Here is a 19,644-nt window from a genome sequence, read left to right on the forward strand (position 1 = left end):
CCCCTCCCTCTCCTCCTTTCCCATATTCTTAGATTATAACTGTGTTATAGCTTTCATATGAAAGCCATAAATTAGTTTCATAGTAGAAATTGTGATATATGTACACCATGGAATAGTATGCAGCCTTAAAGAAAGATGGAGACTTTACCTCTTTCATGTTTACATGGATGGAGCTGGAACATATTCTTCTTAGTAAAGTATCTCAAGCATGGAAGAAAAAGTATCCAATGTACTCAGCCATACTTTTTTCTATAGAGGCTGAACTAGATTGCAGTCCCACCTGAGGGTTCCCTTCTCTCCAAACTCAGATTAGCATCTGTTGCTTTAGGGCCTTGTGATGTGGACCATTCTCACTGGTGTTAGGTGATTATCTCAAAGTGGTTTTGATTTCTTTGATGATTAGGGATATTGAGCATTTTTTCATGAGTTTGTTGGTCATTTGTCTTCATGGGAAAGTTTCTGTTCATGTCTTTTACTAATTGTATTGTTTGATGAATTTCCACATGCAGAATACATCTTTGTAACTGGCATTCAGATCAGGATCATCACCCCCAAAAGTACCCTTCTTGCTGCCTTTGTGTACTAACCACCATAAACTACTATTTTAACTTCTGATATTAAAGATTAGTTTTGATTGTTTCTAAGCATATTTCAATAGCTATGTAAAATTCTATCATTTATATATGCTGTAATTCACATATTTTTATGTTATTAGACATTTATGATTTTTCTGAGGTTTCTATTACAACTAAAACTGTATGGAACATCTACTTTATGTATTGCTACAATAGCTTTCCCAGGAGTGATGTTCCTTGGCAGAATGGCATAAACATTTTTGGGACTTTATTTATTGCATTGACAATTTACTTTCCAAAGTAGTTAAAAAAGTTAATACTGTCACCAGTGATTTATGTGTCTTGTTTTATGACCCCATAGTAAGTGTTGAGTATTCACTTCCTTTAAATTGGTAGGTAAGAAATGGTATGGAAAACAGAATTTTAAACTCACTTTTCCTGTTGTCTTAGCTAATGTAAAACAACATGGTATGATGAATATGTTTATAAAAGTTTTATCCCAATATCTTTTAGAACAATAGGCTCCATATGGTTAAGCTGTGTGACTCTGACAAGTATTTAGTAATTCAAGTAAACAATTAACTGTTTTTCTGGGTAGGATTTTGATCAAGCCAGTTTATGTCTTTATTTCTCTGAACCTTAACTGCTACGTTTGTAAAATGGTGAAGTTGAATCCTATTATAAGACTCTGCTAATTATCAGGCATATACAGCTCTGACGTTGGACCAATTTATAGACTAGCAGAGAAGTAGATTACTGAAGAGTCCATGTAGCTCACCCTGTGGATTTAGTAATGGGTTGTGAGGATACTAATGCAAGGACTTTGAAATAGTCTGCATAGGTTCAAGTGCTGGCTCTTTTGTGCCTCAGTTTCCTAATCTTTAAAATAGGGATAATATCAGTACCTACTATTTGGTGACACCCAAACTCAAATGTTTATTGCAACACAATTCACAATTGCAAAGATGTTGAAGTAACCTAAGGGCCCATGAATTCATGAGTTGATTAAGAAAATGTGTTGTATATACATGGACTACTACTCAGCCATAAAATGGAATTAAGTAGTGTCTTTTTGCAGCAACTTGGATGAAATTGGAGATCATTATCTTAAGTGAAGTATCTCAGGAATAGAAAGAGAAATACCACATATCCTTTGTAAACTGAGAGCTAATCGATGGGTACGGACACAAATAGATATAAAGATCATAGGAAAGGGAAGCTATGGGGTACAGTGAACACTAGTGAGGTGATGGGCATACTAAAAGCCCCAATTTAATCATTATGAAAGGTGTCCATGCAAGAAAAACATTTGTGTCTATTTAATATTGTGAAATTATAAAAATATAAACATGACAACAAAAAATTAAAATTGTTTCTCTATGTGAAGTCTTTATAGCTTTCTCTGTGCCTGGCACATAGAAACTATGAATTTTGGAGATAATACCTGAATTAGTCAAACGAAAATGTTCTAGGGACAAGGAAGAGCAAGAGAAAATCCCCAGAACTTGAATAAAGATAGCAACTGCTGGTAATCTAGTATTTCTAGAATATAAAATGTGTAGAGAGGACAATGGTAGAGATGAGTCTGAGAGGTAGGCAGAGACCACGTTATGAATGCCTGTGTGTCTTGTTTACCTCTTTTTTCCTCTGTTACCCAACATAATGCCTGTTATAAAGTGGTATTTAATACAAACAAAAGCATTTTGAATGAAAAAGTTCAATTTAATTAGAAGACTGTACTATACTCTTCACATGATGCAGAATCTTTGAAAAATTTTGTGAAGAGAGTGACATAGATTTTTATAGATTTGCCTTGGTGTTATTGTGTAGAATGGGTTAGAATGGGCTGAGATTCTAGTAGCTAAAAGGCTGCTGAGGAAGGAGACTAGAGTTAGAATGCTGATAGTAATTATGGGGAACAGACTCCAAAGTTAGAAACTATCAGGTGAAGGAAAAGGAAGAGATGAAATCATATTACTATACCTTCTTCCTTCTCTTTTCCTTTCTTATCAATAGTGCCTATTTTTCCTCCCTCTTGCAAATGTATATATACTGTGTTTCTTTTTCTAGGTCAGTTCTTATTCCTGTTGGGTGTTTTCATGCTCTACCATGTTGAGGGCTAAGAATCGACTTTTTTTATTTTTCCCTCATTACCTGAAGAAGGTAAAAGAATCATTGGGCTCCAGGCTCATATGGCAACGACTTCTACACCAGCAACAACCACTTCATCCAGAATGGGCTGCCCTGGCTAAAAAGCAGCTGAAAGGCAAAAATCCAGAAGACCTAATATGGCACACCCCAGAAGGGATCTCTATAAAGCCTTTATATTCCAGGAGGGATACTAAGGACTTAGCAGAAGAACTCCCTGGAGTGAAGCCATTCACACGGGGACCATATCCCACTATGTATACCTTTAGGCCCTGGACCATACGCCAGTATGCTGGCTTTAGTACTGTGGAAGAGAGCAATAAGTTCTATAAAGACAATATTAAAGGTGAGATTGTAATGTAATATAATAAGAGTCATACTTCCTAATCTTGGCTTTTTTTGAGGGGAGGCTAGTTAATCTCTGTACAGATGATACTCCCTTTATAATTTTTTAGTTAAAAACTATACTCTGAAGAAATTGATGTTTTCAACTTCTGTGGTCAAAAAGATAAGTGAGTCAGAATAAAGTGCTAAATTCTTGAAATTGAACAACACTTACATGCACATCGTTTAAAAGGAATTAAGTGAAGTTAAGTTGCTTGAAGAAAAAAGACATTGACTTTGCTTTTGAAAAACGTAACATTGTCAGGATAGGTATTGGAAGTGAAGATCGTTTAAATGGTACTCAAGGAAAGTAATAAACAAATGATAACATGGTACAGATATGTTCAGTGCAGTCTGGCATTCTCTAAAAGTTACCTTAATTATTATTTCTTCTCTGATCTATAATAAAATCATATTGTTTGAATGCTAAACTTGAAGATTGTAAGGATATACTTACATTTAGTATAGATTATTTTAGTTATTTACAATTTTTTTATGACTTTCATAATTCTGTTTCTCAGAATATTTGAATAACCAAGACATCTTGTTAGGACCATATAAAGAACAGAAAAAAGTAAGTAGGCATACGAAACTGTTAACTATATATGAATAGCCAGATCTTTTCATGAATTTTAGAAATATTTCAATCAAAAACTGTTAAGATAAAACACAACTTAGTATATAAGCACCACACATTCAGATAAAGATGAGATGAGTGAGATATTGTATTCCTTTCATTCTTTTCTGTGGTGAGGTCAGGAACTCAATTTGTGCATTTTAGCACATAGGAAACAGCTGACTCTTGGGAAGTGATATCTTTCAATTTGTCTTGCTATGCTGTGATGAATCAACATTTTTAGTAATGTTAAAGTAAATCGGCTTACTTTGATCCCAGACTCTTTAATCTTAGATTATTTTTCTCCACATGTTTAGCTGGTCAGCAGGGATTATCTGTCGCCTTTGATCTAGCAACACACCGTGGCTATGATTCAGACAACCCTCGAGTTCGTGGTGATGTTGGAATGGCTGGAGTTGCTATTGACACTGTGGAAGATACCAAAATTCTTTTCGATGGAATTCCTTTAGAAAAAATGTCAGTTTCCATGACCATGAATGGAGCAGTTATTCCAGTTCTTGCAAATTTTATAGTAACTGGAGAAGAACAAGGCGTACCTAAGGAGAAACTTACTGGTACCATCCAAAATGATATACTAAAGGAATTTATGGTCAGAAATACGTATATATTTCCTCCAGAACCATCCATGAAAATTATTGCTGACATCTTCCAATATACAGCAAAGGTATACTTTGTAGTTATTATAGGTTTTGCTGTAGTTCTTTGAATGTGGGAATTTTTACAACGTGATTTGAATTTGGTTACTGAATCTCAGTAATAATTATAGTATGAAGTCAGGGTGTTTTATTGTTATTAGTTTTTTATTTTTACTGTATCGTATGATTTGTCATTATCATAACCTAGGCAGTAGGCCATTAATATATTTTCTTTATTGTTAAAATTTAAATCTTTAATATTTATTAGAATCAGGGAGATCTCATAATTTATATTTCTTTAATTCCCTCCAGAGTTTAGGTGCAGTTGTGAAGTAGACACTGGTGTCAGACAGATGAGGCAGCTTTATTTCTGCTAAAAGCAGGATTAGAAGATAACACGGATATCTGCAACCTCAATGAGGTTCCTAATATTCACCCCTGAATGTTATTCATCTTCCTCAATCAGAGTGGTGGGAAAAGATGGCTCTGATGGTGTTCTTATAGTAGCAGCAGTCTCTCCACAACATTTTCTTTCTTCCTCATATTTCTTCTTTTTTTTTTTTTTTGAGCAATTCATATATATTTTCACCCATTATTCACACTTTGCTTTTTGCTAATGATGATCTCCTTCCGCTTATCTACTCTAAGACTAGACCATTATTTCACGGCAAAGGGAAATCTCTTCTCCATCAAAACTTTTTTTATCTCTTTCACCCCTTACATTTACTGTTATCTCGGAATGCTAGCAAACATTGCCTGTACTCCTCATTTGATATTTAGCCTTTACACTTTACAATTCTATCTCTTCTCATATATTCCTTCTGCCCAATATTGCAGATTTTACTGCATAAAATTGTATCTTTCTGTCACCTTTTTAGACTTAAAGAACATAATACACTGAAAGATTGTGGTTAATAGCAAATGATAAACAAATAGTAGTAGCTTAAAGTAAATAGGAGTCAATTGCCTCGTATAAAAGAGGTCAGAAGGTAGGCTGTCAGGCGCTTACTTTTATAGAAGCTCCACAGACGTGGGATTCCAGGCTCCTTTTATTTTTCTTCTCTTGTTAATGTGGTGGCTCATGGTTAAGGGAGGGAGGTGGGGGAAAGGTGTGGTAGGGAGAGAGAGGCCTAGCTCCTTTTATTGACAGTGAACGTAGAGAAACACCAAACTCCCACATGTATCAGTAAGAGATACATGTAATAAGAGATAGCATAGCAGTAAGAGATTGGAAATGTAGTCCTGTACATTGGCACTCTGAATTTATTCAGAGTTCATCTGTTACATGAGAGGGGTAGAGAATGGTTATTTGAGTAGGTAGTAGCATACTGTGCTATTATATACTTGCTTGGGTATATTTCAATTTGTGGGACATCTTGCTTTCTGCAATCTTCATGTAAGTTGATAAAATGCCAATTTCTGATACTGATCAATAATGTTACATTGTAGTACTTTGTAAACTGTGAACTTCTGTATTTTTAAAAAAATTTAATTATAACAAAATACACATAACATGAAATTACCATCTTAATTTTTAAGTGTACAATTCAGTGGCACTAACTACATTCACATTGGCAAGCAACCATTCATCTCCAGAGCTTTTTCATCCTCCCAAGTGAAACTGAATGCACTAAGCAATGAATTCCATATCCTTCTCTCTAGCCCCGGCAAGCTCCTTCTATTTTCAGTCTCTGAATTTGACTAGGATCCTCAAATAAGTAGCATCTTACAGTATGTTTTTTTTTTGTGACTTGTTTATTTCACTTAGTGTAAGATCCTCAAAGTTCACCCATGTTGTAGCGTGTGCAGAATTACTTTGTAAGATTGAATAATATTCTACTATTCGGTTATTTTTACTATTCTTAAATTTTTCCACTTTTCTCCATAGAGAAATCCCTGCTTGTGTCCTTGCTTCTTAGTTATAAACTCTAAATATTCTCAGGTAGTCTCTCAACTCCATAGGATACAAGCTCTATTGCTTTTGTTGTGGAACATATTTTAAGGGCTTTTTTTAATTATAAATAAAATATTTGCAAATATAAACTATGTATATATTTTGGATATATGGCATACACTATGTATCTTATGGTATGGAGATAGCTTGTGTGTTCATACCATGTGTAGTGTGTGTGTATATACACCACACATTAATAACATCAACTAACCTATTCTGAGCGCTTGCTATGTCCAGCATGATACATGTACTGAATGATTTTAAAGAGTCATTTCATTTCATCCTATAATTTCAACGAGAAAGGTACAATTATTGTTTCTATTTTGTAGATTAGGAACCCAAAACTGAGAAATTTGCTTGCAATCTCATAGCTAGATAAATGATACAGATCTCAGGATCTGAGAATTTTGAGAACTCTGACCCTGGAAGTCTGTGCTCTTAACTACTTTACTTAGTTTCTACGATTTAGTTTTTGTGATTTTACATTTGGTTCACGCCTGGGAACAATAATAAGTTTTGATTCTGTGGGATATCTGTGGTAGATATTCTACTAACATGAAAATAATTAGGAGACTGGTTGAAATGCACTTATCTTATTGGTTGTAGTTGAAAGAACCTGGCTGGGATATGGTTAGCATTAAATGTTACAATAAATCAGATTCAATTTTCGCTTTTTAAGCCCAGCATTTTGTTTCAATATATTTAAAACTAAGGGTTAAGTCATTTCCTTTTTTATCCTTTATGTACTTATTAATTTTCAATGCCTTCATTCAAATAAGAAAATTAATAGCTACTAAATAATATCAAATGTATATATCTTTAGCAGATCAAACCATGGTTATAAGTCCTAATAAACTCTAAATATTGACTCTTATGAGGTCAAAGTCCTTGGTTTGGAATTAAAAATATCTTCATGTAGTTCTCAGGCCAAAGTTTGCATTTTCCAATCTCAGCTAATTCAAAGTTAAACTTTTAGAAAGATAGTACAAATTCTTTTTCCACTAGAAAAATAAAATAGATATAGTCCTGAATGATAAGGGTTCATGAACCAACCATTAAAATTAGAGAATAAATTAAATACAACAAATAAACATTAAATATCTTCAGTTAACATTATAAACTTCTGAGTATATTTGAGCTGAAGATGATTTTAGAATAATTGCTTTTAGAAAATGTTTAATAGAAACTTTTAATATTTGTGTTTATTTACTGTTACAATTTTTATTTTATGTAGCACATGCCAAAATTTAATTCAATTTCAATTAGTGGATACCATATGCAGGAAGCAGGGGCTGATGCCATTCTGGAACTGGCCTACACTATAGCAGATGGATTGGAGTACACTAGAACAGGACTCCAGGCTGGACTGACAGTTGATGAATTTGCACCACGGTGAGTAAATTAAATTTAGTTATTGTTTCAACATTAAGAGAGTGTATGGGGCCATTTTATGAGTGTACAGCAAATTATATTAGTAAAATGAAACTGTAAATATGTGTTAGTTTAGATTTAGATTTTCTTATGTATTATCTGAGTAGCAATAAGAGAATAAGCCAATTTAATTTATAATAGAAAATTAGAATTAAGATTGATCATACTTTTTTGTAAATTAGGGGAATATCTTGCCTAACCTATTTTGAGAACACAATTTACTTGCACATTTTAACAAATTATATTAAAATGTAACCATAATGTTAAGACAATTTTGCTTTTCTTCTTTTAATTTTTCCATCATAAAATATGCAAGTCATCTTGTATGTTTCACATATGTAATAGAAATGTTTTGAGATGCACAGTCCTTTTGAAAACATTTTATTTTATAACAGCTTGTTAATAAGATTGTATGACAAATATGGAAAAATGTAAATGAATTTAAATGTAAATATAATACTTTATGAAAGTATTTCAATTTGGGGTGAAAAAAAATCAACAGTTCAGTCACTTTAGCAATCACTTACTAAGCTTTGCTCTGGGCCAAGCAGGGTAGGGATTCTGCAGCCTCAGGCCACATGGGGTCCACCAGATCCCCATGTACTGCTCCTCTGTTTAATCCAAACTTCATGGAACAAAACCCTTCTAAAGTACGTGTTCTGCAAAAGTTGAGTTCAGCCAAAAGGCCACAGTTGATGATCCAGAATTCCACATGGGGCCCAAAGGCCACAGGTTACCGTTTCCACGATCATATGAAAACTTTATTTGCTCTTTTGACTTTCATTTTCCCAAGAGTTTATAGAGGTGTTTTCAAGAAGCTGCTTAATATATGATGTTGCAACGGGTTGCAAAAACAGACTGCAACTCTCTTCTCTTCTACATATTAAAAGAAATTTTGTAAAACATAAAATAATAACTTTTATTATTAGAGAAGTATATTTTTCAAAAGAATTGTTGGTTATGTTAACATGTTATAGGTTTATTTTTATTTTTAAATGAACTAGTAAGTAAAATATGGACAAATATTCAAATAAAGAAACATTCTTTGCGCTCTTCAGGAATTTTAAGAGTGAAAAGGGATCCTGAGATCAAAATATTTGAGAACGGTGCAGGTGTGCTAGCTCACATCTGTAATCCTGGCACTCTGAAAGGCTGAGGCAAGTAGACTGCTTGAGCTCATAAGTTTGAGACTGCCCTGAGCAAGAGCAAGACCTCATCTCTAAAAAAACAAATAGCTAGAAGTTGTGGCGGCCACCTGTAGTCCTAGCTACTTGGGAGGCTGAGGCTTTCTTCAGCCCAAGAGTTTGAGGTTGTTGTGACCTGTGATGCCACGGCACTCTACCCAGGGCGATGAAGTAAGACTCTGTATAAATAAATAAATAAATAAAACAAAATATTTGGGAACTACCTACCGTGTTAACTTCTTCCAAGTATATATCAGGAATTTTTTTTTTTTAAGTTTTGCTCTCTTACTGTTGACCTTGTTTTACATAGGGATTCACAAGCTTTGCGCCCTGAGAGGCAGGCAAACTGAAATGTGTAAGTCAGCTATAGAATATAAGATAGAAGGGAGTAGTGGAGGTTGGGGACAAATTGGAGAAATATCTGCCTAAACCAAATACATGATAATTTTTTATAAAAAAACAAAAACTAAAACTTTCTTGCTATCTAAACAAAGCAATTTTGTCATTTTATTCTCTTTATATATGACCCCTGCCTTACATATTAGGTATTCCTAAAATATTTTTCTTTTTACAAATGGAATCTTTATTTAATTAAGGACACAAGAGGAGATTCTTTCCTAAAGAAAACCATTTGCCAAGTGAATAATTCTTACCTGAAACAAATAATCACAGCTGTTTCTTTCACATGCATAAATTTTAATATGTTAGGTTTAAAGCTACATAAATATTGATTTTAATTCAGATTAACTTGTTTGTAATTAAAATCTGGACATTGATTTTCTAGTGTATGATACAATTAGTTTTATTTTCTGTTCTGTCTTGTTATTTAATTAAATTCTGGACTTAACATTACTATTTTAGGTTGTCTTTCTTCTGGGGAATTGGGATGAACTTCTATATGGAAATAGCAAAGATGAGAGCTGGAAGAAGACTCTGGGCTCACTTAATAGAGAAAATGTTTCAGCCTAAAAACTCTAAATCTCTTCTTCTAAGAGCACATTGTCAGACTTCAGGATGGTCACTTACTGAGCAGGTCTGCATATAATTTAAAATATAGAATTTTAATAAAGTCATATATTTTCTTCTCAGCAACATGGCATAATCAGGGAAGAGATGTAAGAAGCTATCGCTAATATTTGATGATCATAAACATTCTTAAGCATAATGCATGCTTAGGTTTGTATTAAACATACTCTGATAAATAGGATTGGTTCCCTCTAGTGGGTAACAGTGTAAAATCATTTTACATCTTGCATGTAGTACTGTTTTACTTTTTTAAAAGTAAACAAAATTTGATGATGAGGAAGAAGTAAAAATTATAATTTAATTCATACTCATATAATTTTAAGAACTGTGTAATGAAAATGTTATTTTACACATACACATATATTTTATTTTTTTAATTTATATGTTTAAACAAGCAGGCACACAGGCTGTTTAAATGGTGTTATCATTTAGGTAATTTAATTTTAATCCATTAAAAATCATGGGGTGATGATCTTATTTTTTCACATGTTCCATATATTATTTGACACATTTTAAAATTCTGTGTGTAAACTTAAATTGCTTTTATACATTTAAAAGTAAATAACAGCTAATATTCTCCATATGAAATATAACTTTAGGTTCTTGTAATTGGAGAAATAGAGATTTTAAGGGTTAGAAGGAACATAGTAATTGTTTTTGTTTTAGCCTGCTTATTTTTACAGCTAAGTACACTGAAGTTCAGAGAGGTTCAATGACTTACCCAAATTACAATTAGAAATGCAACGAACTAGAACTCGAATTTCCTATCATTGTTCATCTGTTTTATTTACCATTTGAGTGACTGTTTTGTTTACATCACTGTGGTGTGGATACTTTGAGATATACAAAATACTTAGGAGATAGATGAAGGATTATATAATTAAAGTAGAAAAGTATACATACTTATTGAAAATTATTTAGGCAGTATACAAGTCAACACAATAAGTATTTGATATGTCAGAGGAATATAAGAGACAATGTTTTAATGCCTACGCACAGAGTAGACACTTTGGCTCTTAAATCTCTTTCGGGCTTGTTCACTGATTTGTCTAAGTTTATTTGACATTCTGAAGTCTGGTGTGTACACTGGCATAGAAGATATGCAGTAGTTGCTGTTTAATTGTGTTGCCTTTTATAGCTGCAGTATCTATCACCAGCTTCCCTACTTGGTTTTTTTTTTTTTAAGGTTTATTTTTTTTTCCCTACTTGGTTTTTTGTTAACAAATGTTTTAGGATCCCTACAATAACATTGTCCGTACTGCAATAGAAGCAATGGCAGCAGTATTTGGAGGGACTCAGTCATTGCACACAAATTCTTTCGATGAAGCTTTGGGTTTGCCTACTGTGAAAAGTGCTCGAATTGCCAGGAACACACAAATCATCATTCAGGAAGAATCCGGGATTCCTAAAGTGGCTGATCCTTGGGGAGGGTCATATATGATGGAATCACTCACAAATGATGTTTATGATGCTGCCTTGAAGGTCAGTATTTCTGCGTTGCAACTTTGCTTTCAAGACTTACAGATTTAGAAAGATTTATAGATTCATAAATAAGGATTTATAGATTTTTGAATTTTTAAATCAAATCATTTCTCAATTTATATCAAGATTTGTGAAAGAGAAAAGGAGAAATTTAAATTTGATTTTATAGTTTTCAAGACCATATAGACATACATTTGTATTTGTATTATTCTATTCAAAGAGTTAAAAAGACAACTAGTATATTTAATAGCTTTATCCAAAAAAGAAGGTTTTTGTCTTCTACTTGTTTTTTCCTGTTTTCTGGAGTAAGTTCCATACTTCTTTGTTAATTTTTGTTTTTATCTGCATGGTTTAAAGTCTCATGTGTATACTGTTTCTTATAATTCCATCAGTTTTAGTCATTAGACCTTGGACATTATCTATTGCTTTCCCAATATGGTAGTTTAGATTTTAGCTGATTCATGCCCCTTTGTCCCTTGTCCCTTACTGCCATTATAATCATTTCTCAATAGAATCCTTCCTGAAGTCCTCTAATGCTTTCATTTGTTTTAAATTGTTCTTAGTTCTGCTGACCACTGCTGTTCTTTGACTTCTCTTTGCCATTATCCTGGGACTTTTTCACTTTTTCTCTGTTGAATGCTGAATCCCGAATCCTATGTCTATCTCTTTGCTTTATGAAGCACATCTCACAGCAACCTACTAGAAAAAATGGTGCAGGAGAGACAAATTATTTGAAACTTTGCCTGTTTGAAAATATCTTTATTCTATTCTTGTACTTGATTGATTGTCTGAGGAGGTTTGAAATTATTTCCATTCAGGAATTCATCAGCAAGTTTTGTAAGCATTGAGATCTGTTTTTTTATTCTAGATTTTTATTCTAGCCTTTAATACTTCTAATCAGAAATTTGATCCCATTCTCATTCTAGAAGTTTTTTTCTGAAAGCATCAGGGTCTCTTCTGTATTTTTTGTGTAAATGTACAAGTTGGTATGTTTATTTTTTCCTACATTATACAGAACCTTTGACAAGTCTTTTTTGTATTATACCATTTTTATATTTTTATAGCTCTGGGAAACTTTCTTGCATTATTTCTTTGACAATATCTTCCTACCATTTTTTTGTGGCTTCTCTTTCTAAAACTGCTAGTAATAAGCTGTGGGAACTCCTTAAATAATGCACTGAAGTTCTGTTCTTTTTCTATAATTCATCTCTTTGCATTTTTGTTCTGTTTTCTTGGAGATTTGTGAACTCTGTGCTTCTGCTAAGTTTTTAACATTCACATGTCATAATTTTAATTTTCAATCTCATTTTTTTCTGATTTTTACTTTTTTATGTCATATTTGTTTCATTAATGTAGAATCTCTTATTCTGAGGATATTAGTGATAGTTTTAAAATTTTCCTCTATATCCTATATTTTCTCTTTCTTTTCTTTTTTTGTTTGCTTTTTGTCTGTAGTCTTATTGTTCAGAATGCTGGCTTTTATTTCATTAAGACAACTTTCCCTTACTTTTCTCCATATTTAGTGTTTGATATTTCATTGCCTCTTGAGTTCATTTTCTGTAGAAAGTAAATTTTGGTTCTACTGACAGAATGGGACCGGGGTAGTTGCAAACTCTCTAGTAGTCTCCCTCTTTTTAGCTTCTCATCTTACCCTTGTCTTCTGTAATGGAAGACAGATTATTCTTCAGGGAAAAGCCAGTTTGACTTTGATCCTTTCCACTAGGTCATATATAACTCCACCATCTATTTTTGCTTTTATCTGAACCTACGATTAAAGATGTAAATGTTTTCTTGTTTTGTTAAAGATACAGTAATATCATTTCTTTGCTGCTCAAATCAAAAGTAAATAGTATTTTTAAATATACATATCTTTAAAAGAGGCTTTATTTATGTAATAATGAAAACTTTACTGATATAGCTAAAAATAAAGACTAGAGAATTGATGTTATCTATTTTTCTCCTAAGACATGAGTGAGAGATTTTATTTTCCATAATATACTTATTAATTTTAGATTATGTTTTCAAATACTTTCAACACACAAATTCTAATTAATTACCTTTGATGTTTATTTATTTTCTTATGAAATACTAAATTCTTACAAAATATTAACATTTAGTTTATAATTTTATTAATATTAGTAATTACATAACACAACAAATCAGTTTTCTGTATTCTCTTTTAGTTTTATTAATGTTTTTCTTATTAGCTTATTAACGAAGTAGAAGAAATGGGTGGAATGGCCAAAGCTGTCGCTGAAGGAATACCTAAACTTCGAATTGAAGAATGTGCTGCCCGAAGACAAGCTAGAATAGATTCTGGTAAGATAAAGTGAAAAGTTTATGTAGGAAATCCAGAATTTAAAAAAAATCTTAATTTCTCTTTGAGGATAACATGTAGTTAATATAACAAAAATAATGAAAAGATGAAATTTGTATAAATTTTTTTCATATTTATGTGTTTGTATTTGTATTTTAGCATTATGTATGTATGTATTTGTATTTTAGCATGAATGGATACATACAGGCAAGCTTATATAGAAAGTGTGTGGAGTATAACCATTATATGTATGTACATGTTTGTGAGTGGCTATTACCAACATTTTGAAGATGACATTATTGATGCTCACTGGATTCTGCATTGGAATATTTGTTAATTCAGTCAATAAATACTTTTTAGTCTAATGTGTTTGAGGCATTGCCTGTGTCTGAGCATACAACTGTGAATAGGACAAATCATGGTTTCTGTGCCCATCAAGCTTACATTCTAGTAAAAGAGAGAAAAATGAACAAGTAAGCAAATAAAATATCACAGATTGTGATAAGTGCCATGAAGGAGATAAGAAGGATCGTAACCTGGGATAGAAGTGGTGGGATATTTTTAGATAAGAGTATTAATCTGATAGTTTGAAGCAAAATAATATATTCTTTATTATGTAAGGAAGTATCTTTTTTAACTTTGATTTATTGCTTATACATTTTAAAGTATTTATCTCTTTTTAAAAAGCAATTGGCTGTAAAAGAAGTCAAGAAAATATTAGAAAAGCTACTGAGTATTAATTCTCTACCTTATGAATATTAGATGGTAACTTGTGATTATTTTTATTTTGTAGTATTAGAAGAAAATTTGTCAGAAACTCTGGGAAAGTGTATAGTTAGAAGAATAATAAACGTTCTGATATATACCTGTTCTTTCCTCTCATACCACCAACCCACATTAGAATTTGCTGATCTATATTGAAGTTTTATTAAAAGTTAGGAATACTACTTAAAAATATTAAATGTGCAAGGAAAATACACAACAATTGGAATATTGCTATTAGGCAGTTATTTATGAATAGAATGTTTATATTTCCTCCTTTGGGAAAACAGGTTCTGAAGTAATCGTTGGAGTAAATAAGTACCAGTTGGAAAAAGAAGATTCTGTAGAAGTTCTGGCAATTGATAATACTTCAGTGCGCAACAAGCAGATTGAAAAACTTAAGAAGGTATTCATGGTTTTTACTTTTTAGTATTTTCTGTGTTCTGAATACTAGCTAAGCTCCTAAATTGTCCTGCTTAATCCTTAAAATAACCATATGATGTGAGTATTATTTTTCATCATTTCAAATATAAGGAAACTAAAGATAAGACATTGAGAAACTTGCTTGGGGTATTAATAATTAGATAGCCAGGACTCAGTCTGGGTTTGCTGACAACAAAAACTCATATTTTAAACCATGATATCTGTGTCTGTGAAACTTACTTGTTATTAAAAACCACACTACAACAATAGTATCTTCTATAATTTATAGATTAGAACTAAAGCTTAATGATTATGTGATTCAACCAAATTTAAAAACAGAACAAAGTGTAGTGTTAGTATTTGAACCAGGGCTTCTCTTTGTAATTTCTTTCCACTAGACCTTAGTGCCTCATACTACTATGAAAGAATTACTTGCTTTCTGATTTTTTAGATTTAACTATATTTGGTAGTGCTTTAGTAAGCTACAATTTAAAATGAACTTTATTTTGATGGAAACTAGAATACTGTATTTCCTTTTTATTTTCAATTTCTCATGGAGATGAACCAAAGAATATGAAATACTGAAATAGATAAACCATATTAATTGTCATTGTTTTAACAGATGCATTTCTGTTGTATAAAGATACCGTGGCATCTCAATCTTTGGCTTTTGTAATTACTACTGTTTCCAAGACTGGAAATTTAAAAATTAAATGGTTATTCCTTGTCTCTTTTGCTGTGATTCTTTAAGATATGACTGTTTTTTCCTTAGTTCAAATATTCTGTAAAAATCTATTAGACTTTTTCCAGTTAGGTGGGATGCATAGCTATCATCTTCAAGTTCTTTTTCCCATTAGAATTAATGGTAGATGTTTAGTGATAATTATTTTCTCTTTTACCCTCAGTCTAATCAGGAGTAATAATGATTTCATCTGTTACACTTTTTCATTTTTTAAAATGTCCTATTTAGCATGTAGCATTTTATTTTTGTTAATCATAAAAGTCTCAGTGTTTATTATATTTGGAAAACCCCTTTCTCCTCTATTATACTTTAGATTCATATTAATTCTATACCCTCAAAGTTTGAGGTGTTCCATTTATCAAAAATGATCATACATTTTATTTTGGGCAAGAGAGAAAAAGTCAGTAATTTTCAACAATATAAGAATAATAGTTAACATTTATTGAGCACTTACTATATATTACATTCTATGCTAAGTGCTTTTCTTAAATTATTGTTGTTTTTGTGTGTTTAACAGGTGGTTACTATTTTTGTTTCCATTTGCAAATGAGGGAACTAATGACTAGGGAATCTCATCTAGTTCAAGTTTATACTGTAAGTGGGAGAGCTGGGATTTGAATGCAGGTTTCTTGATTCTAGTGCCAGTTTAGGAGAAATGGGTATTTCAGTCTAACTTTTTCCTAATTTTGAACCTTCTTAGAAGCATTACCAAATCAAATTCTTTTATTAAAAGAATTAACTTTCACCATGGCTAAAATCAATAGATGTTTTTACAGCTAAATGTATTTCTGCTGTGGTACTCTGAATTCTTTTTGCTACTGTACTAAAGTTTATGTTTTCTTATGTTTCCCCTTTAGAAATAGTTATAACAATATTTTGACTTGTAATGTTAATAGTTTTTTTCAAGCTGAACAACCCCAACGGTAATTTTATATTAAATTGTTTTTCTTTTCTTCCCTTTCTTTTCTTTTTTTTTTTTTTAAATTAAATTGTTTTTCTACAACCCTAGCCCCAATTAGGTATAGGTTCATGAATTTTAGTAATTTGTTGCTTATGTAATTATAGGAAACAACCTAATCTAAGATGACTAGTTTTTTTAGTAAACCAGAAAAGGTGTACTTTTCAGTCTTTGCTCAAATGTCACCTTATCTAACCAGCTTAGAGTGATCTATATCTGTAATAATACCTCACTCTGATGCCCCAATCAATTCTTTATTTGTGCTTTGTTTTTTGTTAAATTATATATTTATTTGTTTATATGTTTGTATATTGTTTCTTTCTCTCATTAATAAAATGTAAAGTTCATGATGAGATAAACTTTGCTTTGTTTATTGCTATTTTCCCACCACTAGAAAAATGCTGGCATTCATAGGTGCTTAATTAATATTCATCATCTATTTTAATCAGAAAATGTTTGCAAGTGATAATTATCATTTGAGTTGAATAGCTTTCAATTCTGTGTATTCAGGAATAATCCTATCTTAAAACATAATTGCTGAACATATATGTTAGGAATTGAATTGTTAAGCCATATAGGTATTATTCTGGCTGTCAGTATAATCATATTTGCAGAAGCTCTTGTTTTCAGAAACCATAACTCTCTGCATTCTTGTTTATACTGTTACTTTTATAAAATTATTTATTGATTACCAGTACTGTGCCAGGAATTACATTAGTTACATTTTCTCATTTAATCCTTGTAAGAACCATTTTCTTTTTATCTATCCCATCTGACAGAAGATTAATATGAAGAGATGTTCAATAATGTTCTTATGCCCACTCAACTAGCAAATGTGAAACTGGAACTTGAACTCAAGTATGACTCCTGTGCCCAGGCTCTTAACTCCATACTAGTGTCTTTCCAACTTTTTTGACCATGACTTACAGTCAGAAATGCATTTTACCTACATGCCTACCTGAACACATACACAAGAACACATAACTGAAATAAAAATTTCACAGAGCTACTTATATAAACAGTATGCAGTGCACTTTCCTATTTCAATTTTTTAAAAGTGCTTATTATAATCCACTAATTCTACCTCACCACCCACTACTGGATTACGAGTTACAATTTAAGAAATACCACCACAATATGTTGCATTGTCTCCCCTTAGATTAGAAATTAAGATCACAAAGAAATGTAGACAACTGTCTAAGGTAAAGAAAAATGGGCATTTTCACAGAGAATTTGGAGGTAGGTTGTTCTTGCTGTGATATAGTTGGCCCCTGTATTTGTGAGTTCTAGGTCAGTAGATTTAACCAACCATGATTGAAAATATTTGGGAAAAAAATGAATTATTGCTTCTGTATTAAACATTTACAGACTTATTTTCTTATTATTATTTCTTGAACAATACAGTATAACAAATATTTACATTCTATTAGGTATTAAATTCTATTACGTATTATAAATCTATTTGGTATTTAAATCTAGGATGATTTAAAGTATTTGGGAGGATGTGCATAGGTTATATACAAGTACTCATATGCTGTTTTCTATAAGGGCCTTGAGCATTTTGGTATCTGTGAGGGGACCAATTTCATAATGGATACTGAGGGACAACTATGTGAATTTTCTGTCCCAACTCTGCTTATAGATACTTGAGCAGTGTCATATTTTAGACTCTTACAGATGGTACAACTTGTATAAAAAGTGGATTGAGATAACTTAGTTTGGCACACTGTTGGCAGAGTGGAGTAGAGTTAGGACCTAGGGGAAAAGTTTTTGGCATGCTTTCAGTGTCTTTTAGTCTCACCTTCAGTCTTTCATTCTCGTAGGATTATTTTTAAATACAAACAGCATCAATATACATACATACGTATATATGTACATACATACATACAATATACATACATATTATTACCTATGTGTGTATGTGTGTGTGTATTTAGGTAAAGAAAACTTAAAATGTAACCAAAATATTTTCCAAGTTTTGATCTTTTTTTTTCCTTATTTTTTCCCTTTAATGGTCCTTCAAAATACTTCATGTCAAACACCCTTGTGTTTCGATGCCTTCCAGCTTTAAAAAAGCCTGAGCAGTGTGTGCTGCTTGGGGAGGTCACCACAGTTATCGCCCTGCTTGTTTCTTGCTTGTCAGGGTTGTACACTGAGTTTATTGTTATTTCAGGAAATCTTGAGTGAATGAATGAATTGAATGAATGAAATTCCTAAGTTATGTATTATTCTCTTCATTTTACATTTTATCCCTATTATTATTATTATTTCTTTTTTGTTTTTTTTGCAAGGCAAGCATGAAGCAAAGAGAAAGATGGGTTTACAGAGCAAGTTATGTTTGTCGTAGACAGTGATCAGGCCCACTTATCATGGCAAAAAGGGCAACCCTCTTATTTTGAAGACGTGATTATGGAACAGTTTCCATATGGTACCTATCAGAGTCTAAGCTCTTGATTTCTGTTTTATTTCCTGTTGGCATAAATTATTCCTTTCCTCAACCTTTTCCCTTAGATCAAATCCAGCAGGGATGAAGTGTTGGCAGAACGGTGTCTTGCTGCACTGACTGAATGTGCTGCCAGTGGAGATGGAAATATTCTGGCTCTGGCTGTGGATGCAGCTCGTGCGAGGTAAGGATGTGTAAGTTTGGAGATTGCCAAGGACTAAATGTTGATCAGTTTAGCTTTTCAGAATATACTTAAATAAAAGGTTGATCCTATAAACTATGCGAGCCCAAAAGAAAATAATGGTGACCATAATACATTTAATTATCTTTTAAAAAATCTCTGTATTTAAAAGATTCATATATTTTGAATGAAACATATTAATGCTTGTGTATGTCACTGTGACTCCAGACATTTAAAGCTGTTTGTAATGAATCTATTTTGCTGATTTGTAGGTTAAAATTTATGCACTTTCAGGTATGCTGTGTATCATCAGACCTATGCCCAGCATATTAATACTTTACCAGTTAAAATGGTTTTTGCGT

General features: G+C 32.1%; 1 protein-coding gene across 1 annotated transcript in view; it reads left to right on the forward strand.

Moving 5' to 3' along the window:
* MMUT (methylmalonyl-CoA mutase) overlaps positions 1 to 19,644 on the forward strand; it is a 34,851-nt gene that overhangs the window by 2,531 nt on the left and 12,676 nt on the right. Inside the window, exons 2-9 of the mRNA XM_053602342.1 lie at positions 2,646 to 3,069; positions 4,041 to 4,408; positions 7,568 to 7,725; positions 9,810 to 9,981; positions 11,208 to 11,456; positions 13,664 to 13,775; positions 14,826 to 14,941; positions 19,170 to 19,285. Of these exons, the coding sequence (XP_053458317.1) occupies positions 2,685 to 3,069; positions 4,041 to 4,408; positions 7,568 to 7,725; positions 9,810 to 9,981; positions 11,208 to 11,456; positions 13,664 to 13,775; positions 14,826 to 14,941; positions 19,170 to 19,285 (1,676 nt within the window). The 5' untranslated portion in view covers positions 2,646 to 2,684. The remainder of the gene's footprint in view (positions 1 to 2,645; positions 3,070 to 4,040; positions 4,409 to 7,567; positions 7,726 to 9,809; positions 9,982 to 11,207; positions 11,457 to 13,663; positions 13,776 to 14,825; positions 14,942 to 19,169; positions 19,286 to 19,644) is intronic.

The sequence above is a fragment of the Nycticebus coucang genome, chromosome 9 (assembly GCF_027406575.1).
Source record: "Nycticebus coucang isolate mNycCou1 chromosome 9, mNycCou1.pri, whole genome shotgun sequence".
NCBI lineage: Eukaryota > Metazoa > Chordata > Mammalia > Primates > Lorisidae > Nycticebus > Nycticebus coucang.